A 23,118-nucleotide genomic window follows, 5' to 3' on the forward strand; every position below is an offset into this window, starting at 1 on the left:
GGGAGGTTCCACCCCTGGTGTAGCCTGTAAACTTTGGACCTAATATTGGGGCTGTACAGACTCTGATGCAAACGTCTTAACTGTCCTCCAAGATTCATGCCAGTTCCTGTCACCTTAGCATGGATACGGACTCCACCCATGCTAATAGATGACCCAGTTTTGATGCCCATGTCAGACCCTGAGCCAACATTATCTTGAGCTCCACCAATGTCATGCTATGTGAGCCTTCTCGTACAACCATCAATTATGTATTCTGACTCTAACCCAGTGCCTTTGACACAACACAACTATCAGCAGAGGCTCCAATCTGTTTGACTCTGACGCTATACAAGAGTTTCATTTGGTCGCATGTGACACTAGAGAGCAAGAAGGTGATGGATTACTACCCCCTTACTAGTAGTGATGAACTATTCTTGAATTTACAAAATATCTTGTGGACCAGGTGCCTATCCTGCAAGGGAGCTAGACTCGCAAATGGGCTACCAACAGAGGAAAGGACTTGCCTTTAGGCAGCGGTCTGGAGGGAAGTTGAGGCAAAAACAAATTTCCTGACAGCTTTGATTGACTTAATCGGAGCTCTTGCTACCATTTAATGAAGCTCCTATTGAATCCTTGATGGCTACACGGTCCAAGCGTTGTTCTTGCCAGCCTGTCAGCTGGCCAGTAGTCAAGCAGCAGCTGCCTGGGTCCAGTGATCCAGGCATTACGCCTAAGCACCCCATACCTGAGAGCCTCTTTGTGCATGCCTAGACTATTGAGGCCAATACTAATTCCTTTCCGACAATCCAATTTACGGAATCCAAAAGGATTGATGCTTTTATAAGAGCATGTTTTGGGCTGTTAGCCTGGCCCTTGGCTCAACAAATGTGGTCTGTTTAGTGAGCAGGAACGCACATGATCTGTGGTGCATGGCTAGCAAAATCTTGTCAGTCTGGAGTACTTCAGCGCTTCTCTGGCTCAAACAATGCATGATGGCTAAGTACATTATCTGCGTGGGTCAGTCTTTTTCAGGGCTATTGGCAGTGTTGTGCTCAGGAGGCACACATGAATGAAGTTGACTGGATTTTCTGGTTAAGTGCCGTTAGAGATGCCCTTTGATGGGTCCAGACACTTTGGGGGAAAACTGGACTTTGCACTGGAGTGATTTAAGGGCTGCCAAATTATTGTGTGCTGTTTGTGGGGTTACTGATGCCAGAGAAATAATTCCCCCATCAATTTAGTAGATTCACAGAATCTATTTTAGGGGCCTGGACTATGGTTGGCGCCAGCCTTTCCAACAAGTAATACAGCAAAGAACAATCATTTCCTGGCCAGGGGTATTCCACCTTCAGACACTGCATGGTGACAGTCCTCCAATTCCTCCTCCTCATCCTTCTGCGGTGCCTGGCAAGATGTTTTTGTTAATCCTCTGACTCTGGTCAGGCTAGTTGGAGGCAGTATACGGTACTACCTTCCTGGCAAGAGATCCATCACGTCAGATAGACCCTTACAGATCAGGTGCCAATCTCTGCCCTTTAGTTCTTCTTTCCCCTGGGGGAACTTCAGAGGAGCAATATGACAGTCCTGATGTGGTAACTCTTTGTTCCATACTCTGAGAAAGGCAAAGGACGCTATTCACACCACTTTGTCATACCCAAAAGGACTCAGCTTCTGGCTTACCCTGGATTTCCTTTCTGGAATAGGACATATTCAAAATACTCCAGTTTGAAATACTCACTTTGGCTCAGATCATAACTGCCATAGGTACAGGAGACTGAATGGTGTACATGGATTTGCAGGACACTGATTTCCATATATCCGCCTTGCAGTCCCTACCTTACTTGAGGTTCAGGGCAGGACAGGAACCCTATCAATTGCCATGCTCCCCGCAGGAGTGTGGAATTCCTGTAGCCCAATGCCCACGACATACTCATTGGGGTCAAGGACAAGTTTTCATTTTTATTTTGTCCAGGGCATTGTCTGCTGTTAAGATAATATTTATGTCCATATGTTAATGCTGTTCAAGTTTGTATTTATGGTTCATTAATGCAAAGCTTTTATTATTAAGGTGATCTCTCTAAGGAAATGTTGTAAGCTTGAACTGCACTACCGAGTGGTTCCCTCATAAACGTGTGTACAGATGTTTTGAAACTTTAACTATATGAAGCTACGTATAATGCTACCAGAATGCCCTCTGATCAGATGCAAATATTTGAAGAACCTTGAAAGCAAGTTTGATTCTTGGCTTACATAATAAAATGTTCACAAAAAATGCAGCTAGAAAAAGTTTTGGTAAACTAGCGTGAAATTTTAGTTACCATTTTTTTAGACGCATCATTTAGTTAGATGTGTTGATGCATGCTAAAATATTCAAAATGGAAAATCAATGTATTTAGAGAAACCTGAGAATAAACCAGCATTGGCCAAGCCAATATGTGCGACATTGATGGTCAGCCTTTTGGTTTTATCAGTGTGTCTTGTTTTGACTTTGATTTTGTAAAACTTAATTGTTGTGAGAGCTGCCAGGCCTGCACCATTATAACAAACATTGGCAAAAAGAAAAAAATATTTTTGGGTCTCAAAGCACTAATTGCTTAGTCCCTGGTACTGAACAAAACTACTTTGTGTGCGAATATGTTCCTTGTGAAAGAGCAGAATGCTGTCATTAACAGTGAAGCCAGCCAAGCAACAGATATGATTTTAATAACATCAAAAGGTATTAGTAACAACAGACCTAATTAGGGGCCCAATTCTTAAAGAAAGTCACAAAAGTGCACCCATGGTATATGTCCTTGTATTAACGCACCTTTATGGCTTTCATGAATTTGAAAAAGTAGGCCAGGAAATCGTACTCTTAAAAAATATTTGTGAACTGCATTTTAGCACAAGGAAATATGCATGATTAGATTTGCTCATGCGAATATCTGTTGAATGTTTACAAGTAAACTTTCCTCCATCCACTTTCTCTCTCTCTCCCCACCCCCTCAAAACTCTGGAAGAAGTTTTACTTTTCTCCTTGCCAGGAGTGAATTTCCAATCTTTCTCAGTATGGGAAAGATCAGAGAAGAGCTGTTGAAAACCACTAAAACATCCAAGTTGGTAGGTTTGCACAGATTCAAAAGGGCGTTCCATACCTGGAACTATTGTTCACCACTACTTCCAGCACCAGTATGTAATCTTTGGAATGGCGGCAAAATAAATGAATTGCTAGTATTCAAACCGTACTATAGTATAAGCCCTGGCATAGTCTGAGAGTCTATTATCAGAGCTGGTATATAATGAAATTGCTGCCATAATTTGTCACCGCACTAATTGGCACCAAAGGGACAAGTGTGTTTTTTATTTTTTATTGGACAAGTACATTTGTGACACAGCCTATCCCATGGACAAGTAGATATTTTATTAAATTCCACACCCCTGCTCCCCTTAGGCTTTTCCTTTGCCCCTTGGATGTTTACGAAAATGAGGACAGTGGTAGGAGGAAGTCCTCAGTGGCTGGGGTTAGTGTATTCCCATACCTCTGACAGTCCACCATGGCAGACTGATGGATTAAAGCAGAACTCTTGATATCTTTGAGTATCATCATAAACTAGCTGAAGTTCCAACTGAGCCACACAAAGACTTCCTTCATTGGGAGCAATTATGGTCACAGTGTTACTCAAGGCCTATCCTCCATAACAGTGAGTCCAGGATATTCAGGGTTTGATTCAGAAGTTTTGGGATCAGTCCTTCATCTCTGGCTCTGGGATTCCTTAGTCCCCTGCTCCTGTGCATTCTTCTCAGAGCCCTTCAGTGGTACCTCAAATCCCAGTGGGATAAGCATTGGTGCTGGCCCTATTTGGGTTTCAAGAGAGGCACTTCAACATTTGCAGTGGTTTTTGTCAGATGGCAGTCTGTCCCTTCCTCACCAAGAACTCACTTGTGACAGCCATGTTGCTACTGTGTTGAGGGGAGTCACTTAGGGGATGTGTGATTAAGTAGTCTAGTCTACAGCAGAAACCTGCTCCCAGCAGTCTGCTGCAGCATCAGGCAATCCATCAGAGGGTAGGTGGTGCAAGTTTTCATTGACAAAACATCCACCTTGTGGTACTTCAACAAACAGGGTGGAGTGAGGTTTGTGGCCTTGTCATAGGAGGCTCTGTGCCTCTAGAAGTGGCTGGCACAATAGAATATCTTTCTGGTTGCCAAACACATGGCAGGATCACTGAATGTCAGAGTGGTCAAAATGAGCAGGCAGAGTGACAGCTTACAAGTGGCATCTCCATCCTCTGGTGTGGTGCAGGGAGCCTTCAGAAACTTTGGGAGCACTTGCTAGCTCTAATACACACTACTGGAATCTACATTAGTAATCTGTGCACACTGGGTTTTCCTGCAGGGTGCTTGTTAAGAGGCACATTCTGGCTGGATTGAAACATGGGATTTCAGTACTTTTTCCGCAGATACGTCCCCTGCCGCTCGTTCCAAACAAGATCAAGAAAGACTGGGCCTAAATCCTCTTGACTGCTCTGGAATGGACCAGGGGTTATGGAACCCAGAGCTTCCGAGCATGAGCATTTGCCTTTCACTTTGGGAGCACCTTCTGTTTCAGCATAAAAGCTGGGTCCTATATCTGAATCGCTACAACTTTACACCTACATGCGTGGAGACTGAATGGTGGCAGTTGAATGGGTTTGAATTGCTGACTGAGGTTATCCTAGCCAGATGCCTTTCAGCAGAGCCTCTCCATGCAAGGCACTGGAAAAAAATGTTTCTGGTTATGGAGGCCAAGATATTGATCACCCACAAGCAAAGCTTTCATTTTGTTTTTTTCCCCCCAAGCAAGGCCTTGAAGTAGGCATTGTGAAAGGTTACTCATTGTCCCTTTCTGCGTGTACCATACCAACTATCCTTGTTTTAATCACCAGCTGTAACGTGTTTCCTTGCAAACAATTTGTGATGCCCTTGTGGGACATTAACCCAGTTTTGACTTGCTTATGTGCACGCGCTTTAAATGTATGTAGTTTGATGTTGAAAACAGCCTTCATTATCTGTCATCTCAGTACGCTGTGTGAGTGAGATGCAGGTCCTATCGATACAACATCCCTATACTATTTCCCCAGAAATGTTAGTATAGGTGGGGCTTTCCTCCCTAATGTCATTGTTATTCTATGATGATCAATTCTTATCTCCCAAAAGAGGACCTTTTTTGTGTGGATGTTGCGCTACATTAGGATCTGCTTTGCACTGGTCAAGAAAGCAGCCCCGAGGGCTTGAGCCTGTACCACCAAGAGTACTGCATTGGCATCAGGAATGCTTGTTCTTGATATCTTCCAGGCTGCGAAGTGTATGTCGGGACATATGTTCACAGAGCACTACTACCTACATAGCAAGGTCTGGCTAAAAGTTCACTTTGCTCTCTGCATAGCTTTTAGTCTGAGTCCTGTCCCCAGGCTCTCTACCTTTTGGGAGGTTCTGCTTTGCTCTCTGTTTTGAAGGTGAGGAACCTACAGTTCTCAATATCCACCAGAAAGAATGTTAGAGATTAAATAACTTGTTCTCCTGATGGATTCTCAGTTTCACAACACATCCCTGCCACTTTTCCATTCTATGGAGTGACTTCTTTGACATCTAAAGTCCCAAGTCCCAAAATTATCAATTATAAAACTACCTGTTTTTGCAAGGGGGAGGGTGGAGGGGCACCTGCGTTTTTGTTCCTGGGCTCAGCAGCCATCTAGGGACACCTACCAAACCCAGACATTTCTGAAAACTAGAGACCTGAGGGTGTCGAGGGAGGTGTGACTTGTGTGGATCCCCCAGTGGGATCACAGCACCGGCACAAATTTCCTACCACCCAACTTTCCCACAGTCTCCCGATAAAAAATGATACCTCACTTGTGTAGGTGGGCCAAGTGCCTGTGACAGGGAAGAGCCAAAAACATGTCTAAATTGAGGGGGAACCAAAGCGGGTCTAAAAGGGCATTTTGGAAAAAAACTAAACAAAAAAAAAAAGTTTTTAGGCTGAAACGTGTGGCAGGATTTTTATCAGTATAGATGGGACAATGCTGGGTGGTAAGAATTTTGTGGATTCCTGCAGATTCCGGAAGGTTCAATCACAAAAATGTGGGGAAAATGTGATTTCAAGCAAAGTTGGATGTTTGCAGGGCATTGCGGGTAAGAAAATGGTGCAAGGTGCATGTGAAGCACACCACCCTGGACTCACCCAGATATTTAGTTTTCAGATGTATCTAGGTCTCGTAGATTTTCTAGATGGCAGCGTCCTAATGTCCAAAAAAGTGCAGCCCTCACCATTCCAAGTGGGATGATTTTGAGAGTTAGCCAAGCTCTCATGGCCCAAATGTAAAACCAAAACCCCAAATAATTAAATGTCCTCTTGCTTGCCGTTGGGATAAGATCTTTTAGCATGTGGGGGAGAGCTGAAAAACTGTTAACCCCTTCAGTTAGGGCGGGGGGTTATGCCCATACTAGTTGGTAGCCATCACCTGACTTTCTTTTTTTTTATTTTATTCTTCCCTGGTGTCTAGTGGGCCACCCCCTCCCCCCCACCCCTCCACCCCCACCCCCTCCCCCCCCCCCCCCCAAAACACCTTGGGGGCAGATGGGCTTTACAAAACATAGGCCAATCTGCCCCTGAGGAGGGGCAGAAATGGCCAACAGTAAGGTGCCCCCATGGGGAGCGATCCTTGCTCAAGGGGCTGCCCCCCCCCCCCCCCCCCCCCCAAACAAGACACACACATACACCAATCCCTGGTGCCTAAGGGGGCAGATGGGCCTAATAGAAATAGGCTGATCTGCCTCCAAGGGGGCAGAAATGACCTAAAATAAATTTGCCCCCTAGGGGAAACGACCCTTACCTACCTTCCCATCTGGAAAAAAATTAAATAAATATTAAATAAATTAAAAAAAATCCATGGGGCATAGTGGTTCCGCGCCCCCCCCCCCACCCCTTGGGAGCAGATTGACCTTATTAAAAAAGGGGCTGATCTGCCCCAAAAGGGGGAGGGGGGGTGGAAATGGCCTAAAATAAATTTGCCCCCCAGAGGAAGCGACCCTTGCCTAAGGGGTCGCTCCCCTTGCACGAAATTGTCGCAAAAAATAATCCCTGGTGCTTAGTGGTTTCTGCCCCCTTGGGGGCAGATCAACCTAATTAAAATAGGCCGATCTGCCTACAAGGGGGGACAGAAAAGGCCTTAAAATAAATGCTCCCCCACCCCCTCCAGAGAAGCGACCCCTGCACAAGGGGTCGCTCCCCTTCATTGTGTGAAGGGATATATGTGTGTGTGTGTGTGTGTGTGTGTGTGTGTGTGTGTGTGTGTGTGTGTGTGTGTGTATATGTGTATATATATATATGTATATATATATATGTATATATATATATATGTATATATATATATGTATATATATATATGTGTATATATATATATATATATATATATATATATATATATATATATATATATATATATATATATATATATATATATATATATATATATATAAAAAACAAAAAACTCCCTGGTGTCCAGTGGGCATTTTTGATGCCTCTCTGATCACCCTCACCCCCTGATCAGAAGAGAAATGCAAGCATTTCTCTGAGTTTCATGCGCGATGGGGACGACCTCTGATGAGGTCAGCGCGCGATTGCATGCTGATGACATAAGACGTCACGGGAGAGGGCTGGGGGCGGAAGGGGGTGGTGGGAAGCGATTCCCATTCCATACCTGCCCATGGCCGGGGGGTGAGAGGCCAACAGGGGGAGTGCTTGCGCTCCCCCTGTGGCCCGGTACCAGGACGTAATGGTTACGTCCGTGGTGCCCCAGCGCTTCACCACCGGACATAACCATTACGTCCTAGGCGACAAAGGGGTTAACTGGATGAGTCCAAAGCTACCTCTTATTGCTACTTCTCTTGATCAACTTGATATTTCGTTCAGTGGTTATAGATACAACTGAAGATCACATGATGGAAAAGAAAGTAAGTTGACAGTCTTCCTTAAAATTCAAATAGACATCTTAAGTTTAGATCCTCTATCTTTTAGTAGACAGTCTAACTGGAGTGTATGACCAAGTGTTAATGTGCTGCTTTGTGAAATTTTGGACTTTCTCTGGCTTAACAAAAGAGACAGTGTGGCTTTTCCAATACAAGAGAATGTACTGTATTTGTTTGTGTAGGTATTTCTAGAGCACTACATACCATATGAAGCGGAGTACAGACCATTGGGGACGTAGGGGAGGAAAAAGGCCTAAAAGGGAGCGAAAATCAACATTGAAAAAAGCAAAATTAGAAGAGGGAAAGAAATGGGCAAAGGTAGAAAAGCTTGAGGCAGAGGTTTTATTTCAAACCATTCTTAAATATCTAATATGCCAATCGGAAGAGTTTCATTTCATTTTTTTTTTTTTTAAGAAGAAAATTAAAATGAGTATAGATTGTAATGCTTTTGACTACAATTTAACATTTAATTGCGTTTCTTTTTGATACATGTCCACTTTTTTGATTATGAAGTACCACTAGAAAGGATACCATGGTAACAGTATTTTTTTATTTTCCTCGTGTATTGGTGTTCATGAACTTAATGAAGATTCACACGATAGGGAGCTGATGGTACAGATACGCAATTTTTTTTTTCTTAATAAAAGCAGTTAGCTTGTATTCCTTGTCCTTTGATGTTTTTCCTAGCTTCTGCATGACAAGGGCTTCCTTCTCTGCTCATTTTACCTGCCAACGGAAGTTGTTCTTGTTTAATAGGCAGTATCCTGCGACGATGGAAGGCATTGCTGTCCCCAAGATTTCTTGTGTAGCGCTGATGGGAGGTCATGTCTCAGGCGCCCAGGTATGTTGAGCTACTAACCTACTATTTATTGTAAGATAGTAAAGTGATGATTAAAACCTAGCAAAATACATTAATACTGAAAGTACTGATCTCAAGCTCATAGGGAAACAGACAAAATAGGGGTCAGATATTCGAAGGTCAAGATTATTTTTGGTGAAATTAAAATGTCTTCTATATCTGCAGAAAAGAACTATACTGTAAAGGACAGTCCAGTGTTCCTGGATGCTGGACCCGAGCACTATTTAGCTCCTGGGCAGTGGGACTGTTCATTGCCATGTTACTGGGCCTCTGCACCACATTTGTAATCTCATTAAAGGTAATGAGATTAAAATTATTTGGGAGAGTTACATATGTTTCTCTTATTTAGGTCTTGTATCCTGTTTTTGACCTATCTCTGGTGTTCGATATTGCACCTATTAAGTAGACGGTTGGGCAATTGGGGTTAATATTTACATTGATTTTGATTGCAGCTACAGGGATCTCATCTATGATTTTGCATTAGCAAATGTTGGTTTTTATGTGGAGAACTTTGGAGTACACTTAAGCACTTGAATTTCAGACATGGTTAGGTTCTTTTCGAATTTTGCAGAAGGCTGGCGTTACTACAGATTGCCTGGGCCATAGATTTGATGTGCTCGATGCAGGAGCTTGAATTTGTTAGACCACACTAAATGGCTTGCATAGTTACCCTGTTTGATTTGATTTAAGCATGGATAACCTCAGGACCTTTTCACTCTTAGTGTAGTGTATGATTGTGCAGTGGAACTCTTAGCATCCTACCTTTTTGAAGCACTGCTATCAAAACTATTTGTAACGTGTCATTCTATGAAGGCAAGTGATGACTCCCCTCCCCTATGAATAAGGTTGTGTCGACTTATTTTTACACTAAGATATAGATGGTTTTCATGTGATTTGAGGGATAGAGAAAAGTATCAACTGACACTAGAAAGAAAATGTTCTCTTCCAGGGGATCCTCATCAAAGTCATAAACATTGAATATTCCCGCCCTTGTGCGGGGACCCCGGAGCATATATAAAATACACATATATACAGTATGAAATATGCACGAAAAATATATATAGCATTTTTAGTAGACAAAGTTTCATACTAAACTCATATATACAAGTGTAAAACAGCAATGCAGACTATAATCATAAACTGGCTAAAATGCTTTATTTCTATGGAGTTGTTTTTTTTTTTTTTTTTTTATTGTTCTCATAATTACAAGAGAAAAAATATCGATCAAAACCACACCACTGAGCCCAGGGAAATCAGAAGTAGTAATCATCAGAGAAAAAAGATAAAAAGCTACATTGAAAAACACTAGAGCATTCTTAGCCAATAGGCTGCATGCAGGTTAACGCAGGAGAACCATAAAAACTTTGGCACCGTGCCTTTAAGACCCTGAGCACCTTCAGTATCCCACCATGCCTCAGGGGTGAAGGAGAGGTGACAGTTGGTTCACAGTTAGGTCAGTTCTTTTTTCCGGCTTCTTCTGAGAGGATCCTGGAGCATTGAGCTCTGTTTTTCTGAGTTTTCCTCAGAAAAATACTTTAGAACAGCGTTTTTTCCTACTTTACTCAACATCTAACATCATTGTCTGAGTTTGGAAGTTTTTTCCTGTCAAAAAAAATGCCTTCACTTTTTGTGAAATGCCCTTCCTGTGGGAAGATGGCCCAGTCAGATCCACACACTATGTATTGTGTGCTTGCTTCAGAGTCACTGCCCTGACACTTACAAACACTGCAAGAACATGTCAAAGAGGACTCTGAAGGACAGAGAAAAGATCAGGCTTCGTGGGCTTCACGAGAGGCAGAAAACATCATCCTCTTCGCTTCCCAGGCAGCCAACAAGCTACTCTCAGGAGAGACAGGCTAGATCGACGTCAGCAGGTAGGAAAGTACCTGTTTGTTCCCCGTCGACGACGTCGCTGCCACCATCTCACCGCCATAGGTCGACGGCGACCCGACCGACGTCGAAGGATAGGGCGTTGAGAGAACATGGCCATCCCAGGGGCATATCTACGTTGACGGCAACCCGCCGATCGACGTAGAGCCATCATCGGCGTGCCCATTCGCCGCCGAAGGCCTCGCGCCCCTCGACGTCGAGAGACGTCGAAATCGCCCCAGCGGCGAGAGCGAGGACATCTGCCGTCGCCCACCCACCGCTCGACGTCGAGGCACACGACTGTGAGCAGGTCGTGGTCCAGAGATCGCCGTTCGACGTCAAGACACTCAACGTAGAGACACTCAACGTCGAGACGGGAACAACCGGCAGCGCTCCCTTCGACGTCATTACTGCTGTCGACATCGACACAGGTTTTACCTGTCTTGCAGGGAGCAGAACATCGGCTTCCGCCAGCAGATAAGACCACTCCATCTCCAGTGGTCTCCATAAGAAGTGGTTCATCTGGGTCGAGAGCGGCATCGTCGGGGCATGTCTCACCCATAAATTTGTCACCAAGATGGTTGGAGAGCCTTAACAGACCAACGGCCTCCCCAGATTCACAGTATTCACGGATGTACTCTCCTACTGCCTCTCTCCCGAGAACACCATCTCCGGCAGCGTGGGCAGGACGGCCTCGTTCTGCCTCTCGCCAGCCGACCACGAGGCCTGGGCGCTCTGCTACAGCGTCTTGCAGCAGGCCACGTTCCCAGCAACGATCTAGGTCACGATCAAGGCACAGAAGGTCGCCCTCTTGGTCATCGTCGGGGTCATCCGTCAGACGATACTCCCCCCACCTTAACAGATTCTCCACCAGCTAGGGTTTCACCGGTGGACGACATCACTACTTTTAATGAGGTGCTTGTCAGGGGAGTGCAGAAGCTAAACATAGAGGTTCCAGAACCATACACCTCCTCATCAGTCATTTTTTAGACTCTACAGCATAGAGCAGTTTCAAAAAAGCTACTGCCGCTAGTGCCTGGTCTGTTGCAGCCAACTATGGACACCTTTTTAGCGCCAGCCACCCTCAAATCGGCTCCTGCTAGGATTTTGAAAAAATATAAAGTGCCTGAACAAGATCCTTTATTTCTAAGAACGGATCCGCCGCCGGACTCTGTCATATTGGCCACAGCCCGAAAAACTCACTCAGTGGCATCATCCTCCACGGTTCCACCGGACAAAGAGCAGACATCTAGACTCTCTGGGGAGAAAAATGTGCGGCCCGGCAGCATCTATGATGAAGGTCTCCAGCGCGTCTGCACTCCTAGGCAGATATGACCATTCACTGTGGGACTCTGAACAGGTTCACAGAAACATTACCTAGAGAGGACAGGCAGGACTTCCAAGAGATCCTTCAAGAGGGATGTCTGGTCTCCAACCAGGTCATCAGCGCAGCAGCAGATGGGGCAGACTTAGCTGCACATGGGTACGCACATGGGATCTGTGCAAGAAGGTCTTCATGGTTGAGACTGACTGGATTAAAACAGGAAGCACAACAGCGCATCCTAAATCTTCCATTCAGCGGGAACTCGCTGTTTGGTACCCATACGGACAAAGAAATGGCGCGCATGAAGACGGAAGCGGACACCATGAGGGCAGTAGGCCTGGAGAGGAAGAAGGACTTCAGGCGAAGGTATAGACCTTATGACAGGCGCCCTTTCCAGCAGAGGGTTCAAACCCCTCACTGGTCCCAGAGGCCACAGCAGAGGCAAGGACGCCCGCTTTTTCAGTCTCGTAGGGCCACAAGGGAACGAGGGTCAAGTAGACCACAACAGTCCACACCCAAAGCGCCGGCCAAGCAATGAGGACTCGCTTCCCTTAACACTGTGCACCACTCTGGTGGGGGGGGAAGTATCACAGACTTTATTCACGAGTGGCGTTCTATCACAAAAGACAAATGGGTGCTCAACATTGTCGAGAATGGCTACTCTCTTCTTTTCTGTCAACCTCCACTGCACTTGCCACCAACCAAATGCAATCCGTCTCACGTCAGCCTATTGCGCAAAGAGGCTCTCGCCCTTTTACGAAAAGTCAATAGAAAAGGTTCCACTCGCGCACAGAGGGAAGGGGGTTTACTCCCCTTTTTTTCTGGTGGCGAAAAAAGGCCGAGAGGGCGTTTTCAGACCAATTCTGGACTTGCGGCTTCTGAACAAGTACATAAGAAAGCAAAAGTTCAGGATGCTGGCTCTTCACCAGATTTTCCCTCAGCTACATCAGGGAGACTGGAAGTGCTCCATCGACCTGCAGGATGCATACTTTCACATTCCGATAATTCCCAAGCATCGGAAATTCCTGTGCTTCCAGATAGCCTCACAGCACTATCAGTTCAAAGTGCTACCATTCGGCCTGAAATCTGCCCCCGCGTTTTCTCGAAATGCGTGGCAGTGGTAGCGGCACATCTACGAAAACAAAAAATCTTCATTTACCCATACCTAGACGACTGGCTATTGAAAGCCTCCTCTCCGGAGCAGGCGAGAACCCATCGGGACATTGTGCTCAAGGTTTTCGAGTCTCTAGGTCTTCAAGTCAACTACCAAAAGTCCACCTTGATTCCAACGCAGAACCTCCACTACCTGGGAGCAATACTAAACACAGAGCTCCAAAGAGTGTATCCTTCGGAGGAACGACTTTTATCAATAAAGAAAAAGTGTCAAGACCTGTTAAAATCTGACGCACCTACGGCCCGTCAGGTGACATCTCTGCTGGGCTCCATGGCATAATGCATTTTCATTGTCCCGAACGCCAGGCTACATATGAGGCCCCTCCAAGAGGCGTTGGAAAACAACTGGAGCCAAAGGACAGGTCGCTGGGAGGACAGAGTGTGGCTGCCGATAGCAGCACGTCAGTCATTGCAATGGTGGATGCACAGACCTCACCTGTCAGTAGGGGCTCCGTTTCACCAGGTAATTCCATCCGACACTCTGGTAACGGATGCGTCTCTTCAGGGATGGTGGGCTCATCTAGGTCCCCTTCAAGCTCAGGGCCTGTGGTCCGACAACGAAAGGAAATACCACATCAATCTGCTGGAGCTCAGAGCGGTCCATCTGGCTCTCAAGTCTTTTGCTCCATCGATTCAGGGGAAATCTCTCCTAATACAAACGGACAATACAACCACAATGTATTATTTGAACAGAAAAGGGGGAACGAGATCCCTACCCCTTTCTCGGGAGTCCCAAACAATCTGGCATTGGCTCCTGGCCAGGGGAATGTCGCTTGCAGCGGTTCACCTACCAGGTCAACAAAACGTGGAAGCAGATTTCCTGAGCAGACACCTAGAGGACGCCCACGATTGGGTCCTACACGGCAAAGTCGTCGAAGACATCTTCGCTCAATGGGGTCGGCCTCCATTGGATCTCTTCGCAGACGAGGTAAACAAGAAAAGCCCAGACTTCGCATCCAGGTTCTACCGTCCGGGATCTCGAGGGAATGCCCTGTTGATCGACTGGTCAGGGATATTTCTCTACGCTTTTCCACCGATCCCCCTCTTACCGGCAGTGATCAACAAACTTTACAGATCCAGCACCAGAATGATTCTCATAGCTCCGCAATGGCCCCGTCAGTTCTGGTACACAGATCTACTCAACCTATCGGAACAACCTCACAGGAGGCTGCCATGCAGACTGGATCTTCTGAGCAGGATGGAGGGCAGGGTACTACACCCCAACCTACCCTCTCTGAGTTTGACAGCATGGCTCCTGAATTCCTGCAGTATGGGCACCTAGGGCTCTCGCAGGAGTGCATGAACATCTTGAAGGAGTCCAGACGACCTTCCACGCGGCGTTCTTACGCGTTTAAGTGGAAGAGGTTCTACATATGGTGCTGTCAGCAAGGTGAGAATCCCATACGGGCTCAGGAGGAGGTCATACTGTCTTACTTACTCCATCTGGCAAAATCTGGTCTGCAGGTATCATCTATTAAGGTACATTTATCTGCAATTACAGCTTATCGTAAATAACCTTCTCAGGAATCCTTCTTTACGAAACCAGTAGTCAAGGATTTCTTAGAAGGTTTGAAAAAGGTTTTTCCGCCCATTCGGAAACCCTCCCCTCCATGGGAGCTGAACATAGTACTGTCAGAACCTATACACAAAGCCTCTTTGCAACACCTTACGTGGAAGACGGCTTTTTTGGTAGCCATTACTTCCGCAAGGAGGGTCAGTGAAATTCAGGCTTTGCCCTCCAAAGAACCGTACACAGTCTTTCACGACAATAGAGTAGTTCTGTGAACTCACCCATCATTCCTACCGAAGGTGGTGTCAGAATTCCACATCAATCAGACTATTTCTCTACCAACTTTCTTCCCCAATCCGGAGACTCCGGCGGAGAAAGCGTTGCACTCCCTAGATCTGAAAACAGTGCTAAAATTTTATTTGGATAAAACAAAGTTGATTAGACATTCCAACCACTTGTTTATAAATTATGGTCATTTAAGAACAGGAGAGGCAGCATCTAAACAAACCATATCAAGATGGATAGTTTGTTGTATTGTTAATGCATACCAGTTGGCTAACAAACAACTACTTGCTAGACCTAAAGCGCATTTCACAAGAGGAAAAGCGGCTACTGCTGCCCTCCTTAATAATGTTCCAATATCTGAAATTTGTAAGGCTGCTACATGGAAGTCTGTACATACATTTACTAGACATTACTGTTTGGACTCAGATGCAAAAGCAGACACCCAAGTGGGGCAAGCCTCTCTAAGAAATTTGTTTGCATGATACGTATCTATTCCTGCACTTCTATTGGACAGTCCGCAGAGTCAAGGGATGGGCTTGCTACTCTAATCAATGTTTATGACTATTGATGAGGATCCCCTGGAAGAGAAGGATAAGTTACTTACCTGTAAATCCTAGTTCTCTTCCAGGGGTATCCTCATCAAAGTCATAAACAACCCACCCTCCTCCCCGGACGCACGTCTCCTAGAAGTGCAGGACACACTATCTTTCAAATCGGCTACACAGCTTGTCACCGTAAAAAAGTACTGACCTAACTGTGAACCAACTGTCACCTCTCCTTCAACCCTGAGGCATGGTGGGATACTGGAGGTGCTCAGGGTCTTAAAGGCACGGTGCCAAAGTTTTTATGGTTCTCATGTGTTAACCTGCATGCAGCCTATTGGCTAAGAATGCTCTTGTGTTTTTCAATGTAGTTTATCTTTTTTCTCTGATGATTACTACTTCTGATTTCCCTGGGCTCAGTGGTGTGGTTTTGATAGATATTTTCTCTCTTGTAATTTTGAGAACAATAAAAAAAAAAAAAAAAAACTCCATAGAAATAAAGCATTTTAGCCTGTTTATGATTATAGTCTGCATTGCTGTTTTACACATGTATATATGAGTTTAGTATGAAAATTTGTCTACTAAAAATGCTATATATATTCGTGCATATTTCATACTGTATATATGTGTATTTTATATATGCTCCGGGGTCCCCGCACAAGGCCGGAAATATTCAATGTTTATGACTTTGATGAGGATACCCCTGGAAGAGAACTAGGATTTACAGGTAAGTAACTTATCCTTCTAAACTGAAGTCATTACAGGATAAAGTTCCTTGCCCATTTATTTGACCAATTCAAAGTCAACGTGAAGGCAAAAAAGCCTTCCTGGCTGATTTGCTTTTCTTTCAGGGGCGTGGTCCACTGTGACTCAACAGGGGAATTTGCTGCTGATTTTGGTACACAAATATCAGTCCACACCCTCACACTCTCCTCTCCCCCTCCCTTCACAGGAAACGTTTATTGTAGGTAATCCTTTCCAGAAAAGTATTCACAAGACTTGAAGGTCATTTAACAGTAGCCTAATCGATGACCTCAGCAGTAGTTAAACTTCAGTTGCCACATGTATAAAGTTATATCCTCTGCTTAAAGAGGATTAGCTCTGAAAGACTGTTGGTGACTTAAATCTCATCTGCTTCACCTTCCAATGTTTGCACAGGGGCCTTCATGAAGGCACCCCTAATCTACTTGTGGATGGTGGTCTGCTCATTATTGACCATACTTAGTGAAGCGAGTTTCCAAGCAAGCGAAAAATCTACATTTTCTGAGGACCACCTGCATCACCATTCGATTATTTGTGGCCACGTTTGCAGGAATAGGTATACTGAGAACCAATAACAAAAATAATTAGCTTGCTGAGTTGGTATTCCTTTATGCAGGCTTGATCTACCGATCTCATGTTGTCAACTCACAAAATGGTTACAACATTGGATTGTTCAGGCTTAGCCGTCTGATGTGGCTCTGGACTCAGTATTTTTGAAGTAATTTATGTTTTCAGCTCCTTTTCAAGCACAGGATATGCTTGGGAACCCCTGCATGATCTCAGCTTGTTTTTGGAGACTGCATAGCCAATGTCCAATACAGGTTTTGAATTCAACCACCCTATGATTTTGCCTCTTAGGTCCCTCCCCCTTGGCCTCACAATCCCCCAGCCATTGGCTGCAGACTCGGAGCCTTTGTGTTTCCCTGTAGGGGTGGGCAGGTAGAAGGTGCCTCAGGCTGTGCTTGACAGAAAGCCCTGCCCCCTCTTCTCACACAACAGAAAACTTTTACAAGTTTCCAGGACTGCAATCCTGGGCACAGTGAAGGCCTTTCTGCCACATCAGTTAATCTGAGACATTCTGGATATGATTTGGATGTTTCAGGTTCAACCATGGGTTTCATAGAGGATGGCTTAATGGTGGTTTGGGATCCTGGCCTTGTGCATCGTGCTCATGAATGTCAGATGTCCTGTGTGGGCGCTGCAGTGGAACCTCTGATCCAACTGAGGCCATCAAGGCCACTTCTCCAACTCCATTCAAAACTTTCAAATATGGCTTAGCAGCACCACCAGACCTCCAGCAGGTCTCTTTACCTTCCTCACCCAGATTTATCAGTTGTGACAGATGTGCAGTGGATCGGTTGAGAGGAGGTCACCTTGGGTAAGTGGTGATCGAGAGGCCTCTGATCTAAGGCAGATCCAGCTCAACATACATCTTCTCCAGCTTCTAGTGATCAGTCGGTCTCTAAAAGCCTTCCTCATCTGTCAAGAGGATAATTATGCAAAAACAACAAGTGATGGACGGAATGCTGAACATTGTCAAACACTCACCCCCAGTCATAGATCTGGGTTTAATCCATCGTTCTTTTGCTCACCATGCCACCCCAGTTTGGACCCAGCCATATGCAAATCAGTCTTGACCCTGTTCCTCATGGGAACAGTCCAGACCGAACTGCCAAGCCAGGTCCTCACTGGACCGGAAACAAGCATCCTGGGACCGGTTTCGGGCTGGACTGTTCCCATGGGGAACAGGGTCAAGACTGATTTGCATATGGCTGGGTCCAAACTGGAATGGCATGGGCAGCAAAAAAACGATGGATTTAGGCCCAGATCACTGTACTGGGGGTGAATGTTTGACAATGTTCAGCATTCCGTCCATCACTTGTTGTTTTTGCTTTGTCGCCCTAAGTGGGAAGGGTATGCCCAGACGTGGGTCCCGTGCTTCCCATGCCACTGGATTCAAGCTAGCCTGGCTGATGAGGGGTGAAACCCCGAAACCGGTCCCAGGATGCTTGTTTCCAGTCCAGGGAAGACCTGGCCTAGCAGTTCGGGCTGGACTGTTCCCATGGGGAACAGGGTCAAGACTGATTTGCATATGGCTGGGTCCAAACTGGAATGGCATGGGCAGCAAAAAAACGATGGATTTAGGCCCAGATCACTGTACTGGGGGTGAATGTTTGACAATGTTCAGCATTCCGTCCATCACTTGTTGTTTTTGCTTTGTCGCCCTAAGTGGGAAGGGTATGCCCAGACGTGGGTCCCGTGCTTCCCATGCCACTGGATTCAAGCTAGCCTGGCTGATGAGGGGTGAAACCCCGAAACCGGTCCCAGGATGCTTGTTTCCAGTCCAGGGAAGACCTGGCCTAGCAGTTCGGGCTGGACTGTTCCCATGGGGAACAGGGTCAAGACTGATTTGCATATGGCTGGGTCCAAACTGGAATGGCATGGGCAGCAAAAAAACGATGGATTTAGGCCCAGATCACTGTACTGGGGGTGAATGTTTGACAATGTTCAGCATTCCGTCCATCACTTGTTGTTTTTGCTTTGTCGCCCTAAGTGGGAAGGGTATGCCCAGACGTGGGTCCCGTGCTTCCCATGCCACTGGATTCAAGCTAGCCTGGCTGATGAGGGGTGAAACCCCGAAACCGGTCCCAGGATGCTTGTTTCCAGTCCAGGGAAGACCTGGCCTAGCAGTTCGGGCTGGACTGTTCCCATGGGGAACAGGGTCAAGACTGATTTGCATATGGCTGGGTCCAAACTGGAATGGCATGGGCAGCAAAAAAACGATGGATTTAGGCCCAGATCACTGTACTGGGGGTGAATGTTTGACAATGTTCAGCATTCCGTCCATCACTTGTTGTTTTTGCTAAGAGGATAATTATGCCAGTCTTCACGGACAACAATATTGCCATGTGATTGTGCCAGAAGCAGGGTGGGGTGGGATGCTGCGTTCTGTGTTGGTAGGTCCTCCGTCCCCATGGTGGGCAGGGTGGCATGACCAGCAGAACATCTTTCTGATAACCAACCATTCAGTGTGATCCCTGAATGTCAGTGGATCTTGGCGTTTGTGGGTATGAGTGACCTCTCCATCCTCAGGTAGTGCAGGTTGCCTTATACCAATGGAGTACCTTCTGGCTAGATCTGTTTGCCACAATCTGATGTGCAGTGTTTGTATTTTTGTGCATTGGGATTTTCTTCAGGTCCCCCGCTAGGTGACGCATTCTGTCTGAGATGGGACATGATGTGTAGAAAAGTAGCATCTTTATGACAGTTACCCTCACTTTTTGCCTGGTGTCAGTGTAGTTAGACTGTAGTACACTGGGATCCTGCTAATCAGGATGCCAGTGTCTGTGCTCGCTCCTCTAAATTTGGTTGCTGTTAAACGTTTACACCCCACAATTGGCATCCTGGAACACCCATGTAAGTCCCTAGAATATGGGCACTTGGGTACCCAGGGCATTGTTACACCAGTGGTCACGACAGCAGCAGGACAATTGAGGCTTCCATTTACTTCAACAATGGTTCTGATGCCACTTCACCCCTATGCACCTTGGCTCCCTGGTGTACGTACTCCAGTCTTCTGGGTATCAACAGGTGAGGGCACTCTCCAGCCTGCTTTGTGCCAACTGATTTCTTCAGGGTCCATAGAGAAGGGTCCTGGAACCATAAAAATCCAATCGCGGCGGTCCTGTGTTAGCCTGTGGGTCACCTGGCTCGATAATAACTGCAGAGGGCCTGTGGGATTTCTAGTACTTACCTTGGGTAATTTCCTACACCCCAGCCCCTGGAATTCTAACTCACTCACCTTGGTTGGGCACTTCTGTTCATATACCGCTTTCTTTGAATATGGTTTGCCCACCCATCTCCCAGGGTTCCATGCATTTCTATGCTTGTTGCCAAGTGTATATTTTGCGTGTTGATATCTCCAAGGGGAGATCTACCAATGTTACTGTAGACCTAGTGTGATACTAAAGAATACTTTATTTTTGTAACACCTGGTGTGATTCTTTCTTGTGTAACAGTTACTGACTGACTATTGTGCTATTGCAGATGCTTTACACTCCTCCTGGATAAGCTTTAGCTGCTCACCACAGCTACCCCTAGAGAGCTTTTGCTATCTGGACACCTAAACATTGTCACTAATGGTTGCCTGGACTCCGTATAATGTACCACACCACAGATGTACACCATAAACTGAGCCAGCCTCCTACACAGGGCTTCTATGTGTTTCCACTGTGCACTTTCCTGCCTGGGGTTCTGAGCAAAGTTATGATAGACTGAGCCCCATGTCATCCTAATAGTCTTCGAGGACGCCCATCCTAATCGTCTTCGAGGACGCCCTGTATCTGCAATAAGGCAGCTGAACCTCTGCAATCTACACCTCCATACATGCAGATTGAGTGGAGGTGGTTAAATGTGTTCGATTTATCAACCAAGGTAGTTGCCATGCTTGTGGGGGCCAATGCCCTTTCATGAAATCCATCTACGCTGGTCACTGGGAGAAATTTGGTAACTGGTGTGGTGGTAGACACACCAAGCCTTTGCAGGCAAAACTTAAGTTTGTGTTCATGTTTGTTCTTCTTTTGTCCAATAAAGCTTCACAGTGGACATAGTAAAGGTTATATCTGATAGAGACTTCTAGTTACAGATGCCTTACCTTTTGAATTCCCCCAGGCGTCAGACTAGATCCGGAGACTTTTTCTTCGAACTGTACCTCTGTGTGCCGACAGGTAACGTCGGTCGACTGCGCGGGCGTCGTGTTTGCCGTGATGTTGTGGTCATATGTAGGCGCCACCCCGGTGTGCTGACGTCAGTTCTTTTCTTTCTGCGCCAGCCTACGCGCAGATCCAGAAAGGAGCTACCTCAGTCACTTTTTGACTACGACAACATTTTTGTTGAACGATTTTTGACGAGTTCGTGGTTCCGTTGTGGGATGTCCCGCAAGACTTGTTTTAAGCCCTGCGACTCCTGTCACCGAATGATGTTGGTGACGGATCCACACCTCGTGTGTCTTTAGTGCCTGGAGCGCGATCACAACCCAAAGTTGTGCTCAGAGTGTCGGGCCAGGAACCCGAAAGCTTTGAGGGAGCGGTCACTAAAGCTAAGGGCTGCCGGACACTCGACTCTGTAGGTTGTGGTGGTTGTTACCGCTACTTTCTGGTGCCAAAGAAGGACAAGGGCCTTCGTCCTGTCTTAGATCTTCGGTCCCCCAATCTCTGCCTCAAAAAGGAGAAGTTCAAGATGCTGACATTGGCTCAGGTCTTATCTGCCCTGAACCCGGGAGATTGGATGGTATCGTTGGACTTGCAGGAAGCATACTTCCACATCCCGTCTTGCCAGCCCACAGAGGTTACCTACGATACGTGGTAGGCCATGAACGCTTTCAGTTCACCGTGCTCCTCTTTGGCCTTACCAGCGCCCCTCGGGTGTTCAAGAAGGTGATGGTAGTGGTTGCAGGTCATCTGCGCAGGTTAGGGGTCACAGTCTTCCCCTACCTTGATGATTGGCTGTTGAAGGCGGATACGCCCCCAGAAAGTCTTCTCCAACCTCCAGACTACGGCAAGCCTCTTGCATTCGCTGGGTGTAGGAGGCTGGCCTGGTTTGTAGTGGGTACCTTGGGTACTTACACGTTATACCAGGTCCAGCTATCCCTTGTTAGTGAATGTAGTAGTGTTCTAGCAGCTTAGGCTGATAGAGGTAGTTATAGCAGAGGAGCTTAGGCTGAACTAGGAGACATGCAAAGCTCATGCAATACCACTTAGTTACACAGTACTTATACACAAGTAAAGACAATACTCAGGGTTACCAAAAATAAAGGTATTTATTTGGGTGACACAGTAGCAAAAAATATCTTAAAGACAATACTCCTTCTGGAGGTAAATATTATACACAATATATACACTAGACACCAAAATTAGACAAGCAAATAGTCATAGAAAAATGCAAACAGTAGGAAATCTTTTTGAATGCAATGGGAGAAAATAGGTCTGGGGCAACACAAACCATGTACTAAAAAAGTGGAATGTGAATCACGAATTTCCCCCCCCCAGACAAGTGTAGTATGTGCAGAATCGCTGGGAGAGTAAGAATACAGTAAAGGTAAGTAAATTACCCCACCCCAGAACCCAGAAAAGCAGGACTAAAGTACTGCAAGTTTCCTTACGACACACTACACCTCGTTTTTGGGATTTTGCAGCAGCCAACCAAGTCTGCAAAGAACAACTGCTGGATTATTGGACCTGAAGACTTGCAAAGGAAGGGGACCAAGTCCAGAAGTCGAAAGAAGTTCCAGGAAGGACAGGAGCCCCTGCCAACCCAGAAGAGGGTGCAAAAGAAGAGTTCCCCGGTTAGTAGAAGACTGCAAAAATGCACCCTAGAAAGATGCCAGCGGGTTCCTGCGTGGCGCAAAAGATGTCCCACGGCGTGAAGATCGTTGCAGACGAGATTTCGTGTTGAAAGGCGCCAGCTAACCTTAGCTACGACAAAAGTGTTTTTCATCAAAATGGCGCTGGATGGACGCAGGAGGGACCTGGGGGCCTCAACTCTGTGTGAGGAGGAAGAGGGGGGCTCTCAGCACTTCAGAGAGCCCTCGGGATGCCAGCCAGCACCCCCAGAAGCCGCAGGATCCGGGTTCAAAGGAGGTGCAAAAACACTGTTGATGCAGCACAACAAAAGGTCCCAGGCTGCCGGAGAACAACTCAGCGAGTTGAATGTCGCAGGGTGGAGTGCTGGGGACCTGGGCAAGTGTGCACGAAGAAATTTTGCAAAGAGTGGACAGAGGCCTCGGGAGGCGAAGATGACACAATACACAGGGGTATCGTCGTTCTCTGGG

The 23,118-nt window shown here is 46.2% G+C and overlaps 1 protein-coding gene across 19 annotated transcripts in view; it reads left to right on the forward strand.

Annotated features, from left to right (window-relative positions):
* The window catches only part of GRN (granulin precursor), a 1,029,241-nt gene that overhangs the window by 268,107 nt on the left and 738,016 nt on the right, over positions 1-23,118 (forward strand). For all 19 annotated transcript variants that reach the window (XM_069237890.1, XM_069237896.1, XM_069237897.1 and 16 more), the window contains exon 4: positions 8,722-8,806. In XM_069237890.1, the coding sequence (XP_069093991.1) occupies positions 8,722-8,806 (85 nt within the window). The remainder of the gene's footprint in view (positions 1-8,721; positions 8,807-23,118) is intronic.

The sequence above is a fragment of the Pleurodeles waltl genome, chromosome 6 (assembly GCF_031143425.1).
Source record: "Pleurodeles waltl isolate 20211129_DDA chromosome 6, aPleWal1.hap1.20221129, whole genome shotgun sequence".
Taxonomy (NCBI): domain Eukaryota; kingdom Metazoa; phylum Chordata; class Amphibia; order Caudata; family Salamandridae; genus Pleurodeles; species Pleurodeles waltl.